The sequence below is a fragment of the Brachyhypopomus gauderio genome, unplaced genomic scaffold (genome assembly GCF_052324685.1).
Source record: "Brachyhypopomus gauderio isolate BG-103 unplaced genomic scaffold, BGAUD_0.2 sc65, whole genome shotgun sequence".
NCBI lineage: Eukaryota > Metazoa > Chordata > Actinopteri > Gymnotiformes > Hypopomidae > Brachyhypopomus > Brachyhypopomus gauderio.
Genome location: NW_027506886.1, coordinates 900,465 through 923,632, shown reverse-complemented (window position 1 = coordinate 923,632; position 23,168 = coordinate 900,465). Strand labels below are relative to the sequence as shown.

Here is a 23,168-nt window from a genome sequence, read left to right as displayed (position 1 = left end):
ATTATGTATGTCTAGAATTTTGCTAGTGTGAAAAGTTACACAAATTTGCTTTTCAGCTTAACTTCAAAATATCACATGGCCACACTTTCCATATCAAATATGCTGAACATTCTGGAAGATTCTTCAATAATTTTTGATAATTTTTTTTATAATGGCATATAACTGAGGTCAGTTTTGTGATGTGAATGTTCTTTAGTGTTATCAGTGTCTGGAGTGGCTTTATAAAGAACCAATTGAGAACAAAGGTTAATTAGACTAACCTTCTCACTTCTCTTACCATCCAGACAGACAGATGCACACCTACACATACACACACACACACACACACACACACACACACACACACGCACAAACTCACACACACACACACACACACATGCACACACACACACACACACACAAACGCGCACACACAGACACACACACACACACACAGACGCATGCACGCACACACACACACACGCACGCACACACACACGCACACACACACACACGCACGCACACACACCTGCTCCCTCCAGACAGACAGATACACACACAACTGCTTGGCTGGCCCTCATTACCCTGATCAAGTATTAATTACTGTTCTGCCCAGTGATTAGGAAGCATAAAAAGAACCTCCCTCCATACACACACACACACACGCACACACACACACACACATACACGTTATTGTTCTCTATCGTACATGAAGAATTAAAAACAAACTCAAGAAATAAATCCATTCAGACTCCAGACTGTTTGCCTTTCACTCACTCAGTCGCTCTCTCTTTTCCCCTCTCCCTCTCTCTCTCCCTCTCTCTCTCTCTCTCTGTTAATTGTTCACAATGGTAAAAGGAGGAGAAAGCAATGGAGCAACAATAAACATGCTCAAAGAAAAACAATCCAATGGCTACCATAGCAACACAGGTGCTAATGGCAACCACTTCCTGGCACAATACACTGTCTCCTGTTTAGCCTAATAGAGCTTACTGGATTTGAGTTTGTTTGGGGTGACCTCATTCAGCAAATACAACATTTCATCTTGTAACCTTTAATATGAGATTTTGTTCTATTCTGAGATCTTTGCAGTGAGATGTGTTTTGGTCTAGCAACAATGCATTTCAGTTTATTCACAAAAGTGCATCTCTTTCTGCACTGTTTTTAGACATTGTATTTGTGCCCATGCACATATGTTTGCATTTTATTAAATGACACTGTTATACACAGCCTGCATTTATCTGTTGCCCTGTCCAAATAGGAACTATTTGATAGTTCTTTCCTTTATGCATCTGACTCCAACATCATTGCACTCCCTATTGTCCATCCCAGTTTCAACAAAGGGAACCAGTAAAACCATCGCTATGAAGCAGCTCCCTGCGCTTGTCTGTAATCCGATTCCCTCTTGCTTCCAGTGTGCTTGGAGCAATCAGTAAGCCAGCTGGAGATTTGATACCAGGCAGCCATGCCCTGCTGCCATGTCGTGGCGCTTTGCATAAAAAGCCCCAGTCACTTTAACCTGTGGTTGGCTGGAACATGGGTGGTGACATCACTGTGCTGTGGCGGGATTGGTGCCTGCACTCCAGGGGGTGGAGAGAGGTAAAGCGAGAGGCAGGTAGACTGTCACAAGCGCAGTGGAATGGGGATCTGGTGACACTTGTGTGTTCATCACCTCTGGTCTTCTCAGCTTCCCTGGAACTAACTGGACCACGGACCCAGAGACAGGGTAAGACCCCCCACTCAGAGCCAGCATGACTCATGGACACCTTGTACTTTGATGAGTTGGTATGTGGATTAGGGTTAAAGTTTGGTAGTTTGGCCCTTCCTCATTACGTGATAAGTTTATACGGAACTAGAAGGTGTGGGGGTGGAATTGGTGCTGGGTTGGTAGCAACAATTTTCTACCTACTCTGAGCATGAGAATTAAAGCGCCTTAGCCGTGTTATGTGTTTGCATTAGAAATTTCGGTGGTGTTGGCCATTAAATAGCTTGTGCTAACCATTTTACAAAGAATTGGAATTGACTGTGAGCTATACATCTCTGGACTTAAACAGAGCCAGTCAGAACTGACAACCCTCTACCGATGCCCGTCAGAGTTCTGCAGTCGGCCCAGAACGAAATGTATGTGCGTACCCGGTAGCGCTGAGCTGAGTGGGACGCGAACGTGGGTGCTGACGAGCGCCGAACACACGCTACAAGTTTGAACGGGGAAGGGTTTCAGAGAGGCATGCGTGCGGCGTGGAGAGGTCAGAGCCCCCATTCCTCTGAAGGCACCAGTCTACACTGGGCCTGTGGGCCAGACCTGTGGGCAGTGCGGGACAGACGTCAACAATGCAAACCGCACGCTGAAAGAACAAAAGACAACACCAAAGGCTAATTTGCCCCTCTGAGTCAGTGTTTGTCAATAGGGAAGGCGTATGACATGCATGGCGTCATTTTTCATGAACAGCAACAGTGTTGTTATTGGTTTTTTCACTGTTGTCCTTATTGTTATCTATTTTTAATCTGTCGTCTGTCGCCTGTGGTGTGTTTGAAGGTGTAAGAGCTCTTATGATGTCTTGGCTTCATAGATAATGAGCACAGTAATGGTGTACCTACTTATTGAGTATTGGCTGGTGGTAACAGTAGATATTTCTATTTTTATCTTGTTATTACTTTTTAAATTCAGAAATAATGATTACACAGTGCTGTACAGTGTTTTAAAGACACTATTTAGACACACATGACAGAATGGATAAAGATTTTGACCTTATAAGGTGGGATGGCCGTGCAAGATGGAATTACCATGCAAATCAAGGGGGATTTTGCATTAGGAAAATCAAGCAAGATCAGGAAAAGCAGCATTAGTTGTTTGTTGAAGGCTTGGAAATTTCCAGCTGGTTGATCTTTACTTATGATGTTATATTGAATACTTGTATTTCAAACCAAACTACCGGTAGTTTAGTTTCACTTTTTTATACTGAATTCCCAGAGCTTGCACCAAATCCTCACTTAGCATTTACAGGCATTCTTCTCTCTAGAGTGCTAGCATTGGATAACAATGAAGAACTAGTGGTAAGTTTTGTCTTTCCCTACTAGCTCTCATCCATTATTAACAACATTAGCATTCTGGGTCAAACTATCCTGTTAATAAGTGAGGGCAAACGCTGATCCCAGACCAGCTGAAATCTCCCCCAGCAGCACCCGTGTGAGTAACAGGAGGTAAGTGAGAGTGTGCGTGTCCGAAGGGAGCGTGGTGTGACTTACAGGAGGTCCCCCTCTCTCTGAAGACCCTGCGCGTACACTCCCACAGGGCGCCATTGCTTACATGACCGTGCTAAAGTTCATTCCCGATCCACGAACAGAGACTTTGCCAAAGGTTCAGCAAGAGTTTGAACAAAGAGTCATGTGACTTTGTAAAATCCATTATACTCAGTGTATACACAGCATATATAAAGGAAGTATATATAACATTGGACTGCAACATCTGAACTTTTTGTTTCACAAACTAAAAACTTTGTTTCACAATCTAAAAACTAAGTAATTTTACACTGGTTTTTAACCAGTATAGTGCAGCAGTATGATATTTGCCTATATCTGGTCCCTTCAATGTCTAGCAGTGGTTTCCCATCATAGAAAGGATCCACTTTCCTTGGTACTGCTTATTAATGATGAATTTAGATGTCTTTAAGACAGTACTGCTCTACTCGGTAGTCATTGAGCTTTCTGTGATTGCATAAAGGGATGACCAACAGGTTCGTAAGAAGAGGCAGCTTTTCACACATGGCTCTAAAATCGAATACACGCATTTATTGATTTTTGCACTGAACACTTTTATTATTATGAAATAGTATTTTCCCCACATGTGAGCAACTTCAGATGCAGATAGCTTTCTGAACTCACAATCCACACAACAAAGGGAAAGTGTGCTGTTTAAATCAGCTGCTTTTCGTGGACGTGTCTAACGTGGACCAGCGCCTGATGTGGTCAGGTCTGAGTTCAGAAGCTGAGAACATTTCAGCAGGCTAAGCGCTTAATGCGAAGGCAAACATCTGAATGGATCCACACTGGGACTCACGCTAGTTCCAGCAGTCTGCAGACTGTTTTGTAATCCCTGTTTCTCCCGAATGGTGTGCGTCACTGGAAAAGTAACGAAAGCCGATGTTCTATTCAGCTGCTCCATTTTGAATGTGTCATAGCTTCCTGGAATCCAGTAGGACAATATGGCATGGTTAGGTTCTGCTGTTTCAGTAGCAGCTAAGTTCATAGTGATTTCGTTCCAGCATGCTATTGTGATTATTGGGCCTGTATTTTTTATTTATTGTTGCTGGCACTTGTTTGTTATTTTGTGTTGCATCATGATTTTAGAAGAATGTTTTTTTCGTTTCTAAAGCTGGAATGGTAATAAAATGGACTTCATTTGAAGTTGTTTTAAGTGACCTCGTCTTCTAATGTTGCTCGCGATATAATTTAATTCACGAATAGAAAAGGAGGAGAAGGTTAACGGTGTTGTTCCCAGTCCTACGCTGTCCCATTATTCGATGCTGTCCATTGGTCGATGATGTCCATTATTCGATGCTGTCCATTGGTCGATGCTGTCTATTGGTTGGTCGTCCATTTGTTGATGCTGTCCATTGGTCGATGCTGTCCATTGTCCAATGTTGTCCGTGTCCTCTCCATTTCACCAGCAGCTGGCACAGGGTGAAAACCCAGACAGACTGCGGCGGGTCGACTCCAACAGGAAGTCTCGCAGCTTCAGCAAGCAGCCCAGCACAGGGGACTACTACAAGACACTGGGCACGGACACCACGGACACCACGGTCCCGCGCTCCAGCCAAGCAATGGCACCTAATGAGGAGGTACACCGCTCACTCAGTCCGCTCTCAAAAGGAAAGACATCTCGTGGTCATCTGCTTGTCTGAGGGTAGACGGCTTCGTGTTTTAGTTAAAACGTGATACTAAGGTGTTTTGTACATGGTGGTAATTGCATACAGTAGTTACTGTTGGATATGTATAAAGTCAGGATAAAGCCACATAGCAGAGGGTCTCCTACAGTAAATATCCCAAATTATATTTATTCTCCCAAATTATTGTCCCAAATTCTTATTATTCTCTCAAATTCTTATTTTTCTCACATTTTTGCCTTCACTGTAAATTCAATAACAGCCTACATGAATTCATTATAATTTGTCCGTTTCATTTCAGTTATTGTTTGGCCAAAAAAGCAAAAGCAGTTTTAGGGGAAACATATAAATGTTAACTAGATTAAAACCAATAACACTTCAACAAGGAGGCCTTTCATAATACTTTCATTGCAATAAAACAAAACGACTTAAGTTAACAACACTATTACAAAGCATTAGAAAGCAATACAGACGTGCCTCCCAGGGGTGGTCACATGACCTCACCCATCTCCTGCCAGCTGTCTGTCATCCAGGTGTGTCCGGACCAGCTGCTCTCCTCCACCTGTGAGGCCTGCCCCACCCAGGCTCTAATGGGCCCGGGCGTCGCCGGCCACCGACAAAACGCGCCCGGCAGGCTGTTTGCACAGCTCACTCGCGTTACGCAACGGCGCCGCCGGAGGCCTTGAGCCTTTTGTGCCGGCCTGAGTGCAGGAACTACGCCCCATCGAGCACGGCAGAACGGCAGAGTGCCCTGGCCTTTTGTGCCGAGGTACAATGTGGCATTAGTATCCAGCGCATGAGCGTTTTCCACAGCTGCGCGGTGCAAGCCGCCTCCGGCCTCTGTATACACCGCTTCTGCTCAACAACACTCACCATTGATATTGTCGTTAGTGCTGTTTCAGACCAGCTGAATGTAATCTCAGTGTCAATATAAAAATGCCCCTCCAAAGGCTAGGATTAGGATTAGGATTTGGGTTAGATTAGGTTAGGACAGGTCATATTCAAAACTTAAAAGAGTGCTGTAAATATATATGTATATATTATGTTAATAATAATATATATATTATGTTACAGCACTATGTTTGTGATGTAAACAAACAGAAATGGAAAGCAGGGCATATTTTTAATGTGATTTGAATTTGGTAAATGTTTTGATTATAGACTCCTTCCTATGAACCCTTTCACTGCCGGCAGCTGCAATTATTGTTAATTAATGTATTAATAAACTTTTTGAGAACCTCCAAATTTCCCAGTGGAGTATGAATAGCAAATGCACCCTATTGGGTGAAATGTTCATTGAGCCAATTAGACGCCCAGTAGGATGTCCGGCCCCTCCAGTGGACCAGATGGTGCTCCACACGTCCCTTGAGTAAATACCCATTAGCAGCAGCATGTATGGTGACATGAAACACGCCATATGGGAGGGGGGGGGGGGGGGGTAATGCTATTGTAGGGGAGGGAATGACACGCATGCGACAGGCACGTGTCTGGCACGCGTCAGATGGGCCAGGGGTCTGGGAGGGGTGGAGTGGGAGGGGGTTGGTTGAAGCACGCGTCGCTCTTTAACTCCGTGACAGTTGGTGGGGAGGGAATGTAGCTGGCGGGGTAAGTGATAGTCTCTCGAGACCAGCAGTGTAAAGGATTGTGGGGCTTAACTGCAACAGATGTCTCCTCATTCCACTGAGGCATCAGATCCACTTCATTTAGCTACGGAGGAATTTAAAACTCTGCAGTGTGCTCCACTGCTCATGAAGGAGGAGAGGATGCTTTAGATTGGTTGGTACAAGATCACATGGGCTACACGATCTGTTTATAACCAACTTAGAAATTCAGTTTGTTTTTTTACTGGCATATGCCAGTATAGGTTGATTAAATGAGCATTAAATATTTATACTGAGAACATTTGATGCATAAGTGTGGAATTCACAAGATTCCCCATTGTTTGTGGATCTTCTTCAGTTGAAGCTTTCTTTAAAGAAACAGATTAAATATTGTCAGTATTACTGGCTGTAATATTATAATCATAATCATTATAGTCATAATCATTTTGTTGACTGTGTATGGTTACTATTAAACAGCCACAAAGCCTTTGCATTTTATTCTCATGAAAACATCAATGCAACGTACTGAGCAAAAAGTGAATGCTCTAGCTGGAAACTGATCTAAAAAGATTAATGAAGCTAATGAACAAAAGGCAGGTGAGCACCACTTAGAACAGTCTCATTAGCATAATGCCCCTCCCCTCTCCAACCACCACTAACAGCTACTCATGATAAAGTGAATAGTGTTAGGACCTGCAGGTCAAAGACCCACGACTGGCTTGCTCAGGTTCACGTTCATGTGATTTGACCGCTACCTCCTGCCCTACAGGGTTCTGCATTGCTGGAAGAGCCGGCTGACCCCGCCCCCGCGCCCCCCAACGGTACGGAGGCCCCCGAGGAGCTGCCCGCACCTCCCCCTGCTCCCCCACTGCCCAGCGGGGGTATCAACCCCACCTCGAGCCCTCCTCCACCGCCGCCCCTGCCCTCCGAGATGCCTGCAGCTCCCCAGAGTGCCACCGGGGCCTCTCCGGGAGCGTCCGGCCGCCTCTCCTCCTCCTCCTCCAGCAGTGAGTTCGTCCTCAGGCTCCTCTCCTCCTCCATCGCTCTGAACGTGCTCACGCTCTATCTCACACTGTCTCCATGTACATGGCTATTTGTTTACGCTCTTAATCCTCTGTCTGCATCGGCCGCTGTCTTTGATGCGTATGGCGAGGTCCGAGGGCAGAGAATTGGCTGAGGAAATGGGTGAAGGTGTGAACATTTTGGGTTAGATCTTACCCAGACGGGGTGGAGGTGTGAACATTTTGGGTTAGATCATACCCAGACGGGGTGGAGGTGTGGACATTTTGGGTTAGAGCGTACCCAGACGGGGTGGAGGTGTGGACATTTTGGGTTAGATCGTACCCAGACGGGGTGGAGGTGTGGACATTTTGGGTTAGATCGTACCCAGACGGGGTGGAGGTGTGGACATTTTGGGTTAGATCGTACCCAGACGGGGTGGAGGTGTGGACATTTTGGGTTAGATCGTACCAAGACGGGGTGGAGGTGTGGACATTTTGGGTTAGATCGTAATCAGACGGGGTGGAGGTGTGGACATTTTGGGTTAGATCGTACCCAGACGGGGTGGAAGTGTGGACATTTTGGGTTAGATCGTACCCAGACGGGGTGGAGGTGTGGGCATTTTGGGTTAGATCGTACCAAGACGGGATGGAGGTGTGGACATTTTGGGTTAGATCGTAACCAGACGGTGCAGGGGTGGACCGGTCTGTCTGAACTCTGAGCAGTACATTGAATGTAAATGTTCTCACGATTCTCAAGATGCTGCATTTTTTTTGAGTGATGCATATGTTTTAAGTGGTTAGGACAAATACAATGAAATTAACAAAATCCAAATCTGTACTATCGAATGCTTGAATGTTCCAAAACTTCATTACTAAGGTCAGATCAGAAAGTTCATAATCTATAATCTCATCATGGTAAACACGTGTCCCGAGTTGCTGCGGGAAAAAGGGAATCGGATTTTATGTCTGCAGCTGTTCACCTTTAAGCATCTGATAAACTCTTCCTCTTTTAGGAATCCGTTAGTGTAGTATTAAATAGACCGGAGCAGTCAGGGTGGCCTTATTGAAACCTTCCTGATGCGGTCGTGTGGTGGCAACCCAAAGCACAGCTTCATCTTAAGCACACAGGTTTACAGCTCGAGCGGAGGCACGTTGGCCGGTGATCAGCTTCTGGAGGTTCCTCTTGAGCTTGGAGTTCTTCTTCTCGGAAAGTGCAATAGAGATCTCCTACCGCCCTTAACCTGAAACGTCTTGTGTGCGCTTTGTGTTCATTGGTCTGAAAATATGCTGTTGTGCTACGATTTGCAAAATCTTTGCCCCAAGCCTTAGTAAGCGCGTGGTGTAAATCTTTTAAAGACTCGCTCTGTGAACAAGAGAGTGATCGGTGTGCACTCTCCAAATACCTGTTTAAAATTAATGCCCAGGCGCTACCGTTACCTCGAAATCGGGTTTAGTGTTCTGCCATTTACTTAATTGCTTCTTTTCCAAGAGACTTCTGGCATGTGCCAGTGGGCAATGTTCTCGACGGTCGTTTGGTACAGGACTGTGGCGCCCATAGTCGACAGCGTGCTGCCGTGTGTTACCCACGAGTCCGGAGGGGTCACCGTTAGCCAAGCACCGGCCTCCGAGCGTCAACCTGAGAAAGCCGCAGTCAGACTGGCAACTCACAAAGGCAGCCTGATGCCTCATTGTTGGGTGCAGCCAAGAGGGCACTGTTACACCCGGGTGATTCATTACACTTCTATGGAAGCTGTGGGTGATGTAATATGGCAGACTCTGTCAGGAGTTGCGCAATTGTATGATCAAACACTAGGGTGACAATACACTTATTAATAATGGACAAGTAGCGCTCGGCGATGAAGGGGAACGTAAGACAAGTCAAATGTTTTGTCTGTTGAAAGTGAGTCTTGGCATCGCAAGTGCAAAATCAGCAAGAATTATATGTACTATTTTTGGTATTATTATGTCATTTAATCACTGTTGTATGTAGCTGTTCTGTATCGTTTCACTGTTATGCGCTGATATTCATAAGAGATTCCCAATCATAATGATATTTCACCTCAAGCTGTGCATCTCCATACATGGCTCTATATATGCATTCCCCTATATACACATCACATTGTTTAGATCACTAATTAGTGCTTCTGTTTGTCTGTTTTTTTTATGTTCATCCGCTTCTCTGTTCTTCCACTCCACCCTACTCCACCCACTCCTCCCCCTTTCACTCCCTCCGCTGGGACACGTGGGGCTTTTCTCCTCCACCTCTCCTCCCGCCTGACCCTCCTGCTCCTCCGTTGACATTTCTCCGCACTTGGGTTTTTCACGGATTTGACCCCTTTTGCTCGCCGTCCTTCCGCCTCCTGTCCCGTGCACCCCTCCACGCCGGCGCGTTCACTCTAAAGTCACACCTGTCACCCCAGCTTCCCAAGCACTCCGGCACAGGAAGAGTAAGTACTGGTTTCCTGCCGGCCCACAGTGCTCCCCTGTGTGTGTTTTTGCATACGTACACCCTGCATGTGTGTTTGCTTACGTACACCCTGCGTGTGTGTTTTTGTGTGCATACACCCTGCATGTGTGTTTGCGTGCATACACCCTGCATGTGTGTTTGCGTGCGTACACCCTGTGTGCGTGTTTGCATGCGTACACCCTGCGTGCGTTTGCGTGCGTGCACCCTGCGTGCGTGTTTGCGTGCGTGCACCCTGCGTGCGTGTTAACGTGCGTGTTTGCGTGCGTACACCCTGTGTGCGTGTTAGCGTGCATACATCTTGCATGTGTGTTTGCGTGCGTACACCTTGCATGTCTGTTTGCGTGCATACACCCTGCATGCATGTTTGTGTGCGTACATCTTGCATGCATGTTTGCGTGCATACACCCTGCGTGTGTGTTAGCATGTGCCTTTCCTGCTTCTCCATCACCAGCCTAAGAGATTGCAGACAACAGAAACCTTCACATTTGGATGAAATCTAATCTCCATTTTGTTTGTTTTCTTAACCATCTAAATGTTGTCTCAATCAGTTTCTACTACCTATAATGGGATTTTTACACATTAGGAGCATCTGTCTGTTGATTGGTTACTTTATGCTGGTGTAACCATTAGTGATCGACCGATGGGTTTTTTGATGGCCGATGCCGATATTTGGATGGCAGTAGTGGCCGATGGCCGATATGTAAAGCCGATATTTGATGACAGAGATGACAAAAATGTCAAAGATCGTGCTGTCTGAATACTGTGCTATCACAACGAGGCAGTTTTTGAGACAAAACACGACAAGACGTATTAAGATCCTGCCGAAAGAGCCGAAGCCATTAAACATGCCGTGGCTAAGTATGGTTATTCTGATTACATGACAATAATAATAATAATTTTATTTGTAAACAGTGATCTCAAGTCTCACGCTTTGAGCAAGTTAGACAAAATCTCCCAGTTTTGTAGAATGCGCGGATATATGTCGCACTGTCGCCCTTGGCTTGCTCACTGGGGGCTAGGACTCGGCACTTGTAAAGCTGCTTTGTGACAACAACTGTTGTAAAAAGCGCTATATAAATAAAATTTGATTGATTGATTGATTGATTGATTGATATTTGTTGTTATGGCAGTCGTATCATCATATTTCGTCGTAGTTGAAATATGCACAGCATATTTAAGGAGCATTATTTCCTTATTTGCGCTACTGTTTCACTGAACGATGGCGAATAAAAGGGAGTGTTCACATCTAAAAAAGTAAAGTTTGTTTCCTAACTTATTGGCAAGTTAATCATTTTACGCTAGCTTTTGGACTCCCTGCAAAGTAAGCTATGCTAATGAGTTAGCCTTAGCAAGCGCAGCCGACTGAAAATACTAAATAACTCTTGGTATCTGGGCTATCAGCTCAGTCATTTATGATCGCAGATGACTGAGTGTATGTTACCAAGAGCAGCCATTAACAATAGTGAGAGCTGAAGGAGAGAAAATAATTCTTACCATTTTCTCTGATGAGACAGCATTCAGATGCAGGTTGAAGGCTTGTACTCCTGTAGCCTACCTGTGCTTTCACTGATGTCTTCCTGTAAGTGGCAAAATGGATGTAAAGGGGCGCTCTACCAGTCAGAATGACAGAGCTGCCCACAGCATTGCCTGTGTGCATTGTGTAAATATCGGCCTTTTGGTCTTTTGGCCGATGCCGATAATCTAAAAATGCCAAAAATCGGCCCATTATATCGGCCGGCCGATATATCGGTCGATCACTAGTAACCATGTTAAGACCGTGTTCTGCTGGTTACTGACTGGAATGGGTCAGCTCGGTGGTGTCCGTTCTCTGAGGCAGGATAGCTGAAAGTTAGCTGCCATTACTCTGTGTCTTCGGTCCATCACATCTAAAACAGTGAACTGTAAATTAGGTCAGTAAAAACAATAGAGCAGTTGCTGTCATATCTGTACGCCTTAGTTCACTGCATTAAGGTGAGCTAGTTTCGGATGCGGTGAATTGAGATGCCATGCGAATCTGACGTGTTTAACAGCGCGTAGATGCAAAGCTTCACGATTGTTTCCTGAAACCCTTTTCTCATTACCGTGGTGACATGAGTCAGAGCACGCTAAACGCATAACATCTCCACACAGTGCATTCATTAGTCAGGGTGACTAGCCTTTGTGACCGGATCCTGCCTTTGCCACTGCTACAGATACGAGGGCAGCCTCCACTACGCGATTCCTATGCTACGCCCTTCCTGCGGTTTCTGACCGCACCAACACCACATGCGTCTGTCCTGAGGATCCTGGATGCGATGTCTCTCCAGCCTTTGTTTAAGTTATGCTCAAGGATGAGCTGCATTTCAAAAATTTATCAGGATGTTATGACTGAAAGTATTGTGTGTTGTGACGTGGTATGGACACGAATGTGGGATGTGTGTGTGGCATGCTTTTTTTTCAAGGTGATTTTCTGCTGGTTTATGAGAGAGAGAGAGAGTGAGAGAGAGAGAGAGAGAGAGAGAGAGAGAGAGAGAGAGAGAGAGAGAGAGAGAGAGAGAGAGAGAGAGAGAATGTGTGTGTGTGTGTGTGTGTGTGTGTGTGTGTCTGGCTTCCATCTATGGCCATAGGTCTCTTTAGGGCTTTAGGAAGGTATGATGAGCCTAAATGTGGGTGTGGTGAATTAAGATTGCAGAGTTAGGGAGAATGGAGGTGATTAGAGTCTGGAAAAGGGGAGGGGCTTGCAAGAGAGGGAACTGGAGGTGAGAATGCCGAAGGGGCGTGGCCTGAGATGGAGGTGATGAGAGGCTGTCAGAGAGGAGGGGCATGCAAGAGAGGGAATGCAGAAGGGGTGTGGCCTGAGGCTTAGGATGCACTTTGAAATACACTTCTAGCTTGGCCTCCACCGCCTGTCCAAGCTCATTAGCACTGATCTCTTCAGCCTTTCCCGCACTGTGATGGCCTTGTGCTGAACAGACTAATGCTGAGTGGTCCCTCTCATTGGCTGTGGAAGGAGAGAGAGAGAGACACAGGCAGAGAGAGGGAGATCGGGAGAGGAAGCCTTTGATTTGAGGCAGAAGCCAGGACGGGTTAGACAGCTCTAGATTTTTTCTTTCAAAGCTCAGATAGTGTTCTCTTTCAGAAAATCCTGTGGAGATCTCAGACCAAAGCAGCAGGTGATGTATGATTCTTTGTCTTATAATGTCAGGCCTCTGATTGCCTCCATATAGTGGATGGAACTGTTCAGAAGCCTTAATGTCTGACCTTAAAGCTTTTAGTTCACATCAGGTCATTCTTCACTTCTGTTGGCATATTGATGTACTTGCTTGTGGTAGATCTGAATGGAGAATGGCTGATCGGGCTTTCACCAGCTGTTCCACACTGATGGAGACCACTTTCTTCCTTAATATTCTAAAAGTTCAGTTTCTGCATTTTTTTAACCTTTGGAAAGAGTTTGTGTGAACTGCAGAATGAATATGCAAAACAGCTTCACATTGTTTTAGGGGATCTTGGATGTAGACAAGTGTCTTTTGTTCTAGACATGAAATTAATGTGATTAAAATGTCCAGAATTGAATGCACTCTTGTTTACAAGTAGATTATGGTTTTAATCACGCTTGTAATCAAGATTAATTTGAGCTTTTGGGAAACAAGGAATTTGACATGATTTGCACACAGATGCATTATCATGGTGATCTGATTGTGAGCAGTTTGCATTCCTTTAATGTTTTCCCACACTGTGAAATAATCAGGTGATTTATCATGCTGTCATGCAGTTCTATGCAGGTTCAACATAGACACCTATAAGATGACCAGAACTTGAAGTGTTTTACGGAAAGCTCTCCAGATACTAGATATCGCAATCATTAGTATACCCATTAACATTTAAGTGATGAAAATGTCAACAAAGGCGCATCTTTCCATTAAATCTGCAGCTTAAATCTAAAGCACGCTTAATTCAAACTGTCAAACTGTTTTAATGATTAACTTAATTTTTCTCCTTATTATGCTTCCTCATTCAAATGTTAGTTTTTTCTTTTAGTTTATTGATGTATGGGTCTCTTTCGCTGTATCTCTCTTTCTCTCTCTCCTTTACTGATCTGTCTCTCATCTACCTCTGTCTCTGTGTTAGGCACCAAGTCCTTCAATATGATGTCCCCTACTGGAGACAACTCTGAACTTCTGGCTGAAATCAAGGCTGGAAAGAGTCTGAAGCCCACACCCCAAAGTAAAGGTTACACGACTGTATACACCAGCAGCGGTTCAGCAGGGAGCAACGTGAGTGCTACACGCACACACACACAAACACACCCACGCACGCACACACACTCACATATTTTAAAACGTTTACATTATTCCTTAATATGTAGATTAGGGGTTTTTTTTAGAGAACTTCTCTAAGGATTACTTTTCTATCTGAGAACAAGACAAATACATAAAAATACGTAAACTTTGAAATCATTCCAGCAATAATATTTTATCGCCTGAAGTCGATAGTAAATAAAAGTTATTAAGTAAAAAAGATAACAATATACATATTATTTACAGCTTTGTTTTAAAGAATTTCTTTCATCTGTGAACTGTAGCACCACTCTAAGTCTACTGATATTTCCATTTCTAGGGAGAGAACCCAGTGTCACCACCTCAAACCCAGCCCCAATCCCAATCTCAATTCCAATCCCAACCTCAATCCCAGCCCCAACCCCAATCTCAATCCCAATCCCAACCCCAGCCTCAATCCCAGGACCAACCCCAATCTCAATCCCAATCCCAACCCCAGCCTCAATCCAAATCGACAAAACCCACATCCTCACCCTCCTCCTCGCCAGCCACGCCCACCACACCCACAGCCCGCGGCCCCCGGAACCTCTCCAGCTCACACAGCTGTGAGCAGCTGTCCACCATTAACGGCAACGGCGCCTCGGGCCAGAGCGGCAAGTCTGGCGTGGTGGATATAGAGGCGCTGGTGCCCACCCACGATGAGCAGGGCAGAGCCATCCCTGAGTGGAAGAGACAGGTCATGGTGCGGAAGCTGCACGTGAAGATGCAGGAGGAAGAGGAGAACAAGAGGCAGGTGAGTGAGCAGCAGACGCTTGTCAAAGGTTTTGGCGGACGAGAAAGTGGCTTTGCTACCGGCAGCAGTATTTAACTTTTGTCTTAATTAGGCTGATTGATTCAATCAACTTTTGTCAAAGGTATCCTCCAACATACGGAACACTTCATAATGAATCCTGAGACTGCTCTAAAGGTTTCAGTCAATAATGTTAATATTTTTTATTTAAAAGTTGGTAGTAAAGTAATTATTAGGTACGAGTCAACTCAAGGTAGGAAACTCGTTGCTAAAGAAGTGAAGTCACTTTCTCAACTTAACTGCAGTTGTCCTCCTAAAGTGTCAGAATTAAAATATTAGTGAATTGACCTACATGGAGGATAATGGAGTTTTGCATGCTTTGTTGAATTGGTGTGCGTTTGCTATTTTTTTCACCAATTTCTCTTTTTCTTTTGCAAAAATGGATTACATTGTATTTTACTTGTCATTTATAAGTAGCTTAGGTGTGAACAAATTGTTGAAATTAACGTCACGCACAATCGATAAATTAGTTCTGAATTTTGTAGTTGGTGGCAATTAAGAACTTCTCATTAAAGGGCACTTGATCGCTCACCATCTCTCATTCAGGATGACAGAAAATGGATCAATAGATTTAGTAATTCTAGTATTTGAAATTCTGATACTACAATTTTGCAGCAGACAGTATACAAATTTGTCTTGCTGGGTTGTGGCAAACAGTGTGATCAGATCACAGTGTTATTGTGACAAATGTATGTTTTAACTGATCCCATTTGCTAGTCTGCCTCTGCCACAGCTGAGGAACAGCTGCCTGGAAAGGGTTGTGTAGACTGAATATTTTTGATGTTGACTTATAGGATCTGAAGGGCAGGACGTTTTGCAGTTCTGTGGAGATATTAAATAAACACTCCTGTCTCTGCATTGTGACACTGATGGCAAACTGGGTGAATGTGCAGATTACTGCCATAATCTGTGGTTTGCATGCTGGAACGGCATTATCTGGTATTTGGAGGACAGCGGTTTTAAACCAGCTCAGTATCACGTTAGAGCAGATCGTTCACCCTGTGGTTTAATTTCAACCGAAATATATCATCTGACTTAATCAGCGAGTGTAGGAGCTTCAAACATCAGAGGTCAGGAAAGGAGATACATTGGCAGGGTTGGTTGCACCTTCATCGAAGCTAGCGTTTCAAAATAAACAATTTTCCTGTGTTGTGTGCATGTTTTGAATCGTTTGGCTGAGTTTGGACCTGTTCTATGGTGTGATGCAGTGTGCACACTTTGGGGCTGCTGTGACCATCCCAAGACAAGACGCGGAACTTTGATATTATTGAAGTGGTAATGTCGTGGTAATGATGTAGATATTGGTGATGGTACATGGCAGCTCTAAGTTTTTACATGGGGATTCAGTGGTGTGATGCAAGGCCCCCTCACACTGCCACTGGTATCTAAATCTTGGAATGCAGTCACATCTTTGTACTTTTCTCCCTTTTTTTCCCCCACAATTCACTTCATGCCTATGACACTATGGCCAATGGGTCATGAAGTACTCTAGAAGCATCTGTCATTTCATGTTAGTTACATTCAAGCACACTTAGCCATCAGGATTGTACTTGTAAGCAGTGACGTTCAAAAGAAGCATATCAGGAGAAGTGATCCTGCTAAATAGGAATTTAACATAAACTTAGTTTATAACACACTCTATAAAACCAAAATTGGAAGCTTCCAGCATAAATTTTCTAAACTAAAAATGCTCAACAACTGAAAACCACTAACTAAACTCATCAGCTCATCTTAACCATAGTAAAACAGCTACCATTGCACCACTAAATCCATGTAATGTTTGAATCATTTGGGGTGAAGAAGCTTTATCGAGCGTGTTTAGTGAGCCTTGGAGCTGCAGGCTGAAGGACAAAACCCCTCCCTCTGTTTTTGTCCCTTTCTGTCTCCTCCTCTGAACCTGCTTTAGTTTGCTGCCCGTGGATATTACCAAGCCCAAGACTGGCATTACTCCCATGCACACAATGCTATATTGGGTCCGTTTGGTGAACTGATGACCGAGGACGATCTCGTTCGCATTGAGAGACAGATTGAGAACCTGCAGGTCATGCACAAAGTGACAGAGGTCGAGAAGGAGTTGGAACAGCTGGAGAAAGAGCTGCAACAGCTTCTCCCCGTGTCTGCTGCACTGAACCACGAGCATTTCTCAGTCAATCCCAAACAGGTACATGGACAAGCAGAGGACCTTCCCAGCTGGTGCAGCAAAATATCCACGCTGCTTAAAAGCATGGCCGTTCTCCTCGCTACGTTAGGTGGCAAGGAATTTGACGTCCTGGATATGGTTCATCAAGGGTTTACCTATGAAGGTCTGAAGAGCGGGAAGGTCCAGACAGCACCTGCTGTCCCGGGCAACATTGGCCGATCACAGTCCTTCACAACCCGGGAGGAGGTGGAGAAGGAGATCAAGCAGTGTGGTGTTTCTGTGAAGAACCTGAAGGCCAATTACGAGATTCAGAGTCAGTCCAAACACGAGGAGAACAAACTGAACCGCGTATACAAACGGAAGAGGTCCCTCCCAGTAGTGAGTGAGTCCAGTTTTTCCTCTGAGCCCATCCTAGAAGATGAACTTATCTTCTGTTCCTGTGAGAACCACTCAGATGGAACTGATTACTTACAGTCAGAGCAAGATAAAGTCTTGCCATTAGTGGAAGAGCCAGTTATAACACCGTTATGTGCGCCTTTGACATATAATGGAGCTAACGCTGTCTCCCAGTCAGGCGATGGGTCTGACGGTGTCCCCAAGTCAGGCCTAGATAATAATCTTGAACGGCCTCTATGTAGTGACCCTACATTAAAAGCAGACCACCTCACACGCAGCCTGGAGGTGCAGACAGACGTGAGCTATGTTCAGGAGTCCATCGAAATGCGAAAGGAGAGGATCGTGTTCCTCTTTCTGGAGCACTGGAGGAAGTACACCATGACTGAGTCCTACAAGCCCAAGTACGTAGGCGGAGGAAGAAGTGTCAGCGTTGTTGATTATCACTCCCCATATAACCACCACCAGTTTGAGCTGGAGGAGGGCTTGCAAAATGAGGATGACCAGCTGCTGCTCTTCATGAAACAGAGGCAGGTAGTGGGGAATCTATTGGGTCACTGGAGGGACATCATGAGCCAGGTACCCACCCGACAGATCCGCCGGCTGAGTCGTGCTCAGATAATCTACTGGCCCGAGCACTTCCTCCCCCACATAAACGGGGCTCCGGTCCAGTATGACAGTCTGTCCCTTGATCTTTTCATGCTTGGGTACTTCCAGCTGCTCGAGATGAACATGCCCCGTGTCGAGCGCAAGTTCCGGCACTTGCTTTGCTATGAAATGTTCGACCGACTCGGCAGCTATCCGTGGGAAGTGATCCGTCAGTTCCACCGCGAGGTGATGGAAAGCATCGAGACCGGGTCCCGGGATTGGTCAGACGGGTTTGAAGACACCAAGATGAAGTACTTCGGTGACGCTCCTGTGGGTGGAGGGATGTTGCATGCGTCTCAGATGATTCTACCTCCAGAAGTTCTCCAGGGAATGGTAGAATCAGCCCAGAGCTCTTCACCTGGTCCACACTTACCAGAACCAAACCATGCAGTGCCTTCCCTTCCAAAACAAGACGAAAAGGCCAGGCAAGATGCAACACAGGCCCCCGCAAGCACCCCATCACAGGCTGTCCCCCAGAGCTTAGGGGCAAATCCTGAACAGCGCCCCACGCTGGAGACAGCAGACGATGTCATTCCAGACTCTGCCCAGCAGAAAAACGGATCTGCCATGGCAAAAGGTGCGACACAGCCAAAGCAAATGGCACAAACAACTGAAAGTCCCAAATGTGACCCTACTGACGCACGTGCTGGAGAGAAGAACCCGGCGAATCACAGCGCTGAGCCAAACTCAGACTCCATAAAGCTCATCTATGAGCTAAAGGAGTTCAGCAATGAAGAGATTATCAGATACATCGAGCGAAGCTTCGCCTTCTGGAAAGAGAAGGAAGCACAGTTGTTTGATATCTGACTCACGAGGACCATGATGAGGCCACTGAGCATTTGATCAAAGGTGGAATTGTAAAACTCAAACAGTGCAATTATTTCCTCAAATAAGGTATGACAGTAGACAGTCGGATCCGTTCAGACAAGAGCATGTTTTGGGAACACAGCATCTGACTAAAATCATCTGATCTCGTCTTGTTTGTGTATGACGCTCCCGAAAACTGCAAATCCAGTGCACAAGAAATGTAAGAAAATGGGCTATTTCATGAAGATCAGATGATTTTTTTTAAAAACTCATTAAACTAATGGTAATAAATAGAAGTGTCTCACTAACCCCTAAAATTTTCAGATTGACTGAATAAAATACCCAATCTCTGTGCTAATGTTTATTAAATTTTAAGTTATACTTAATGTGTAAAATATTCTATAGAAGGTTTTAGAACTTTATAGAAAGCATAACACTGCAAAATATAATAAGACAGCTGTAACGTTTCCATAGATAATAAGTTAAAAAAAACATATATGGAAATTTTATTTTGGAGTCTTGATCTATGAAGTTAAGGATTAATCAAAGATGTCAATATATATCTACAGTGCTTGGACCCATTATCAGATATCAGATTATCAGATGTAATATTGCAATGAGTTCTGATTAGCATCGGATAGATGCTTCTCATTAGGGGTGTAATGTGTCCATGTTTGTAGGTCATTAAATGTAAATTGTTATTGTTGTATATTTTTCATTGTTTTATAAGCATTACATTTGAATATGAGCACAGTCTTTCTGTGAGCTTTGTATGTACATGACCCTTAATAATCCAAAGCAACCAAAGGATTTAGCTATTTCACTGACTCAAGTTTAGCTTCTGACGTCCTCATATATCTTCATGTAGTTAAACCAAAACAATAACCATTCAATTAATAAAAAATACAATTAGTTTACTGAAATATAACAACAGTATTTCAAGGGCATATTGTGGTTTTGATGAGAATTGTCCTTAAGCACTGGACTCAGCAGAAACTTGCACATTTAATACATGTTGTTTGATATTTGATGACTGTGATATTTGATGATTATGTTGATTGGGGTTGTTATCGAGGGTCACATAAAGGCCCACATGTCTTTTCCAGACATAAGCTATAGCTTAAGGGATCAATTGTTTGATGTTTAAGAATTTCATACATTTGTATTGTTTGGTCTGTTGGTTGTAATCAGCTTTTATCAAATGTAATTTATTTTTGGAATATTAAATGCCGTATTACAAATTTAGGAAATAACTGCATGTGGTAAAATCAAGAAACAACACAACAATGGTTATATCATTCTAGTGTTTAGATGTTAAATATGTTTTGTCTTTGTTTAATAGTTTACCCGTGTTTGAAGTGTTTTTTTTTTTTTTTGAAGAATCAATAAAACTTTATAAGTGATTTCAGTAGTTTATTTCAGTAGTTTATTGTTTATGCTACATTTTTATAAAGCAAAGATGTTCTCCATGTTTAAAATATATGTAAGTTAGGACATTAAACAAATACGTCCACACAAACACACAGTTTTCCCAGATATCTTGTAGGCAAAGACGCTGGTCACGTCTGCACACGTACGTCATCAAGATACCGGATGAATCGTATATGACATGCCATTCGGTTCCACCGAATGAAGTAGTCACCTGACAGTAAAAATTGACAGCAACCTTTATGAAATTAATGTGGTTATGTCTTCTAAATCTGGTCATGTCTTCTGAATGTGGTCATGCAGCATCTTCTGAGCAATTGCCTAAGATACTAGAAGATACAGGTCTCACATAGGACAGTGAAGTCCTCACATAGGACAGTGAAGTCCTCACATAGGACAATGAAGTCCTCACGGAGGACAGTGAAGTCCTCACAGAGGACAGTGGGGGGCCTGTGTGTGTGTTTTATTTTCCGTTGTAAAGCACTTTGTGGCTTGTGCCTGTGAAAAGTGCTATATAAATGTATTTTACTTACTTACTTACTTACTTACTCTAACTGGCCTTTGTGAATTTACATCAACGGACTAACACATCACCCAGTAAATATGACAGCGTGTTCATTTTGATATAGGACATCAGATGATTTTCAAATAACTGGTTTTCTCCAAATTTGGTATACAACTGCTTAGCAGTACCAAACCCGGTACTGGGACCTTTGTTGTTGTGTTGTGATCTAACACTGATTTGGCTCAGGAGGAGAGTTGGGTGTGGGAGAGCAGGATCAAACACACTGGACTGGAAGCTCTACAGCAGTAAACCTACAAACTCCCTTCAGCTGCGTAAATGTAATGTAGAGGTGTCATGAAGTCCTGACGTTACCTTCCTCAGTCAGGCAGCCACCTTTCTTCGTTGTGCCATGTTTTCTTCTCTGCCCATAATCCACAAGAGAGCTAGTGAGTAATTAAATATTACTGTGTGGATTATCTTTCCCGGATCCTGGGGCTTTGGCCGGTTTGCATTTACGGGATCAGATCTGGATCTCGGGGGGGGAAAACGAGAAGCTCAGAACGACTCCCTCCCCCGCACAGCTGCAGACAAAAAGCCTTTCAGTCCGCTTGAAGGTGCCAGCTTGCAGAGGGAGGAGATGCCCGAGCAGGCCTGCACCCCTTGTCTGAACTGGGGTTTGAGAAGGTCACTCTGGTCCTGTCCCTTGCTCTGAGCCTGGGAAAGTTACTTCAGGAGCACTGTTCTGGACAGTCAAAGATTAATGCTAAAGACAGTCTGGCAAGGGTGTTGGTTTCTGTTTGTTCGTTTGCTTTTTCATAATCGAGGCATGGTCAAGTATTTTTGTGTTTAATTGTTGCACCTGCACTTATTGTTACTATACACAACTTCTCTACTTTAAAAAGCGTTAAATACTGTAGTCCTCCCAGAACTTAACGTTAAGTACAAAGTGGAGTATCTTGATTTCTTACAAAGTCTTCAGAAGCTATCTTATAGCGCCTCCCAAATGCGGCACGGTCAGTGATTGACGGGCGGTCTCTTAGTGAGCTCATTGGCTGTTTTCTTCCTTCGTCTCCTTCTGATAGGCTGAGGAGGAGGCTGCCCGTCTTGCTTCCATGCCTGCCTGGAGAAGAGACATCATGAAGAAAAAAATGGAGGAAGAGAAGTGAGTAAACAAAGCAGAGCAGGACAGCCTGTTCCTCTTCATCATCCTCTTCATCATCCTTATTCTATCTATTAACGTCTCACATTTTTGACAAGTTTGTAAAACAAATGTATTAAGCATATAGTCACATAGTCATATGACATATCACTCATACCACATCGTCATGTGCCCACTATATGGCCAAAAGTATGTGGACAAGAGTTATGGTCTTTTTGGACGTCCCACTCCAAAACCATGTGCATTGATATCTATAATAGCTACTACCCTTCTGAGCAAGCTGTGTCTTGGACAATCTGCCCAATCGGGAAAACTTGCAGTCAGAGTTCATATGCATCCCAAAGATGTTAAAGAGGTAGGTCAGGGTTGTGTGCAGGCCACTGAAGTACTTACGCCCCAGATACCTCAAACCTCCACAATCTTTCATCCCATCTCCACTAAAGTATGGCAGTATGTGTTCAAGTAGGTGGCGTTCTCTTCCACCAAACTCAGACATGTCCATCAGACAGCCAGATACTGATCCATTGCTGTAGAGAAACCCAGAGAAACCCAGTGCCAGTTTTAAATTCTCAGAGATCTTCAGCCCGTTCTACTGACAGGATTTCTCTATGAAAACTGCCCTGTGCTTTATGTGCTTTGATTCATAAACCTGTTGGCAATCAATGTGGCTGAAGCATCTAAACTCAATTAAGAAGGGAGTCAACACACATTTGGACATACAGTGTATATAGTGTATTTAGAGGCTTCCAAAGTGGCTTCCAACAAAGTCATGAAAATAAAATTATGTGATTGCTCCTCTAACTCCGTAGCTTTGGAGAGATATTTTTTCCATTCATTCAAATTAAGTCTACTGTTCTAAACATCAGTATTTGCTCAAAAGACATCAATGCTAGGTTTCATGTTTCAGAACTGCATCTAAGGTGGAACACTGTATGTCCTTTTTGATATGTGTTTGAAGCCAGTCTGAAAGCTAACATTTTAGCACTGTATTATATACACAAATGTGCTTTTGCATGTCTGTCAACGTGTCTTAAAGCATCTTTGTATAGTG

The 23,168-nt window shown here is 44.1% G+C and overlaps 1 protein-coding gene across 4 annotated transcripts in view; it reads left to right on the top strand.

Moving 5' to 3' along the window:
• The window catches only part of espn (espin), a 40,692-nt gene that overhangs the window by 14,896 nt on the left and 2,628 nt on the right, over positions 1-23,168 (top strand). Inside the window, exons 8-12 of one of the 4 annotated variants that reach the window (XM_076989048.1) lie at positions 4,650-4,817; positions 7,233-7,470; positions 14,039-14,184; positions 14,528-14,980; positions 22,041-22,120. In XM_076989048.1, coding sequence (XP_076845163.1) covers positions 4,650-4,817; positions 7,233-7,470; positions 14,039-14,184; positions 14,528-14,980; positions 22,041-22,120 — 1,085 coding nt within the window. Of the gene's footprint in view, positions 1-4,646; positions 4,818-7,232; positions 7,471-14,038; positions 14,185-14,527; positions 14,981-16,943; positions 20,362-22,040; positions 22,121-23,168 lie in introns of those variants that run through there. The other 3 variants (XM_076989047.1, XM_076989046.1, XM_076989045.1) reach the window with 3 other exon arrangements.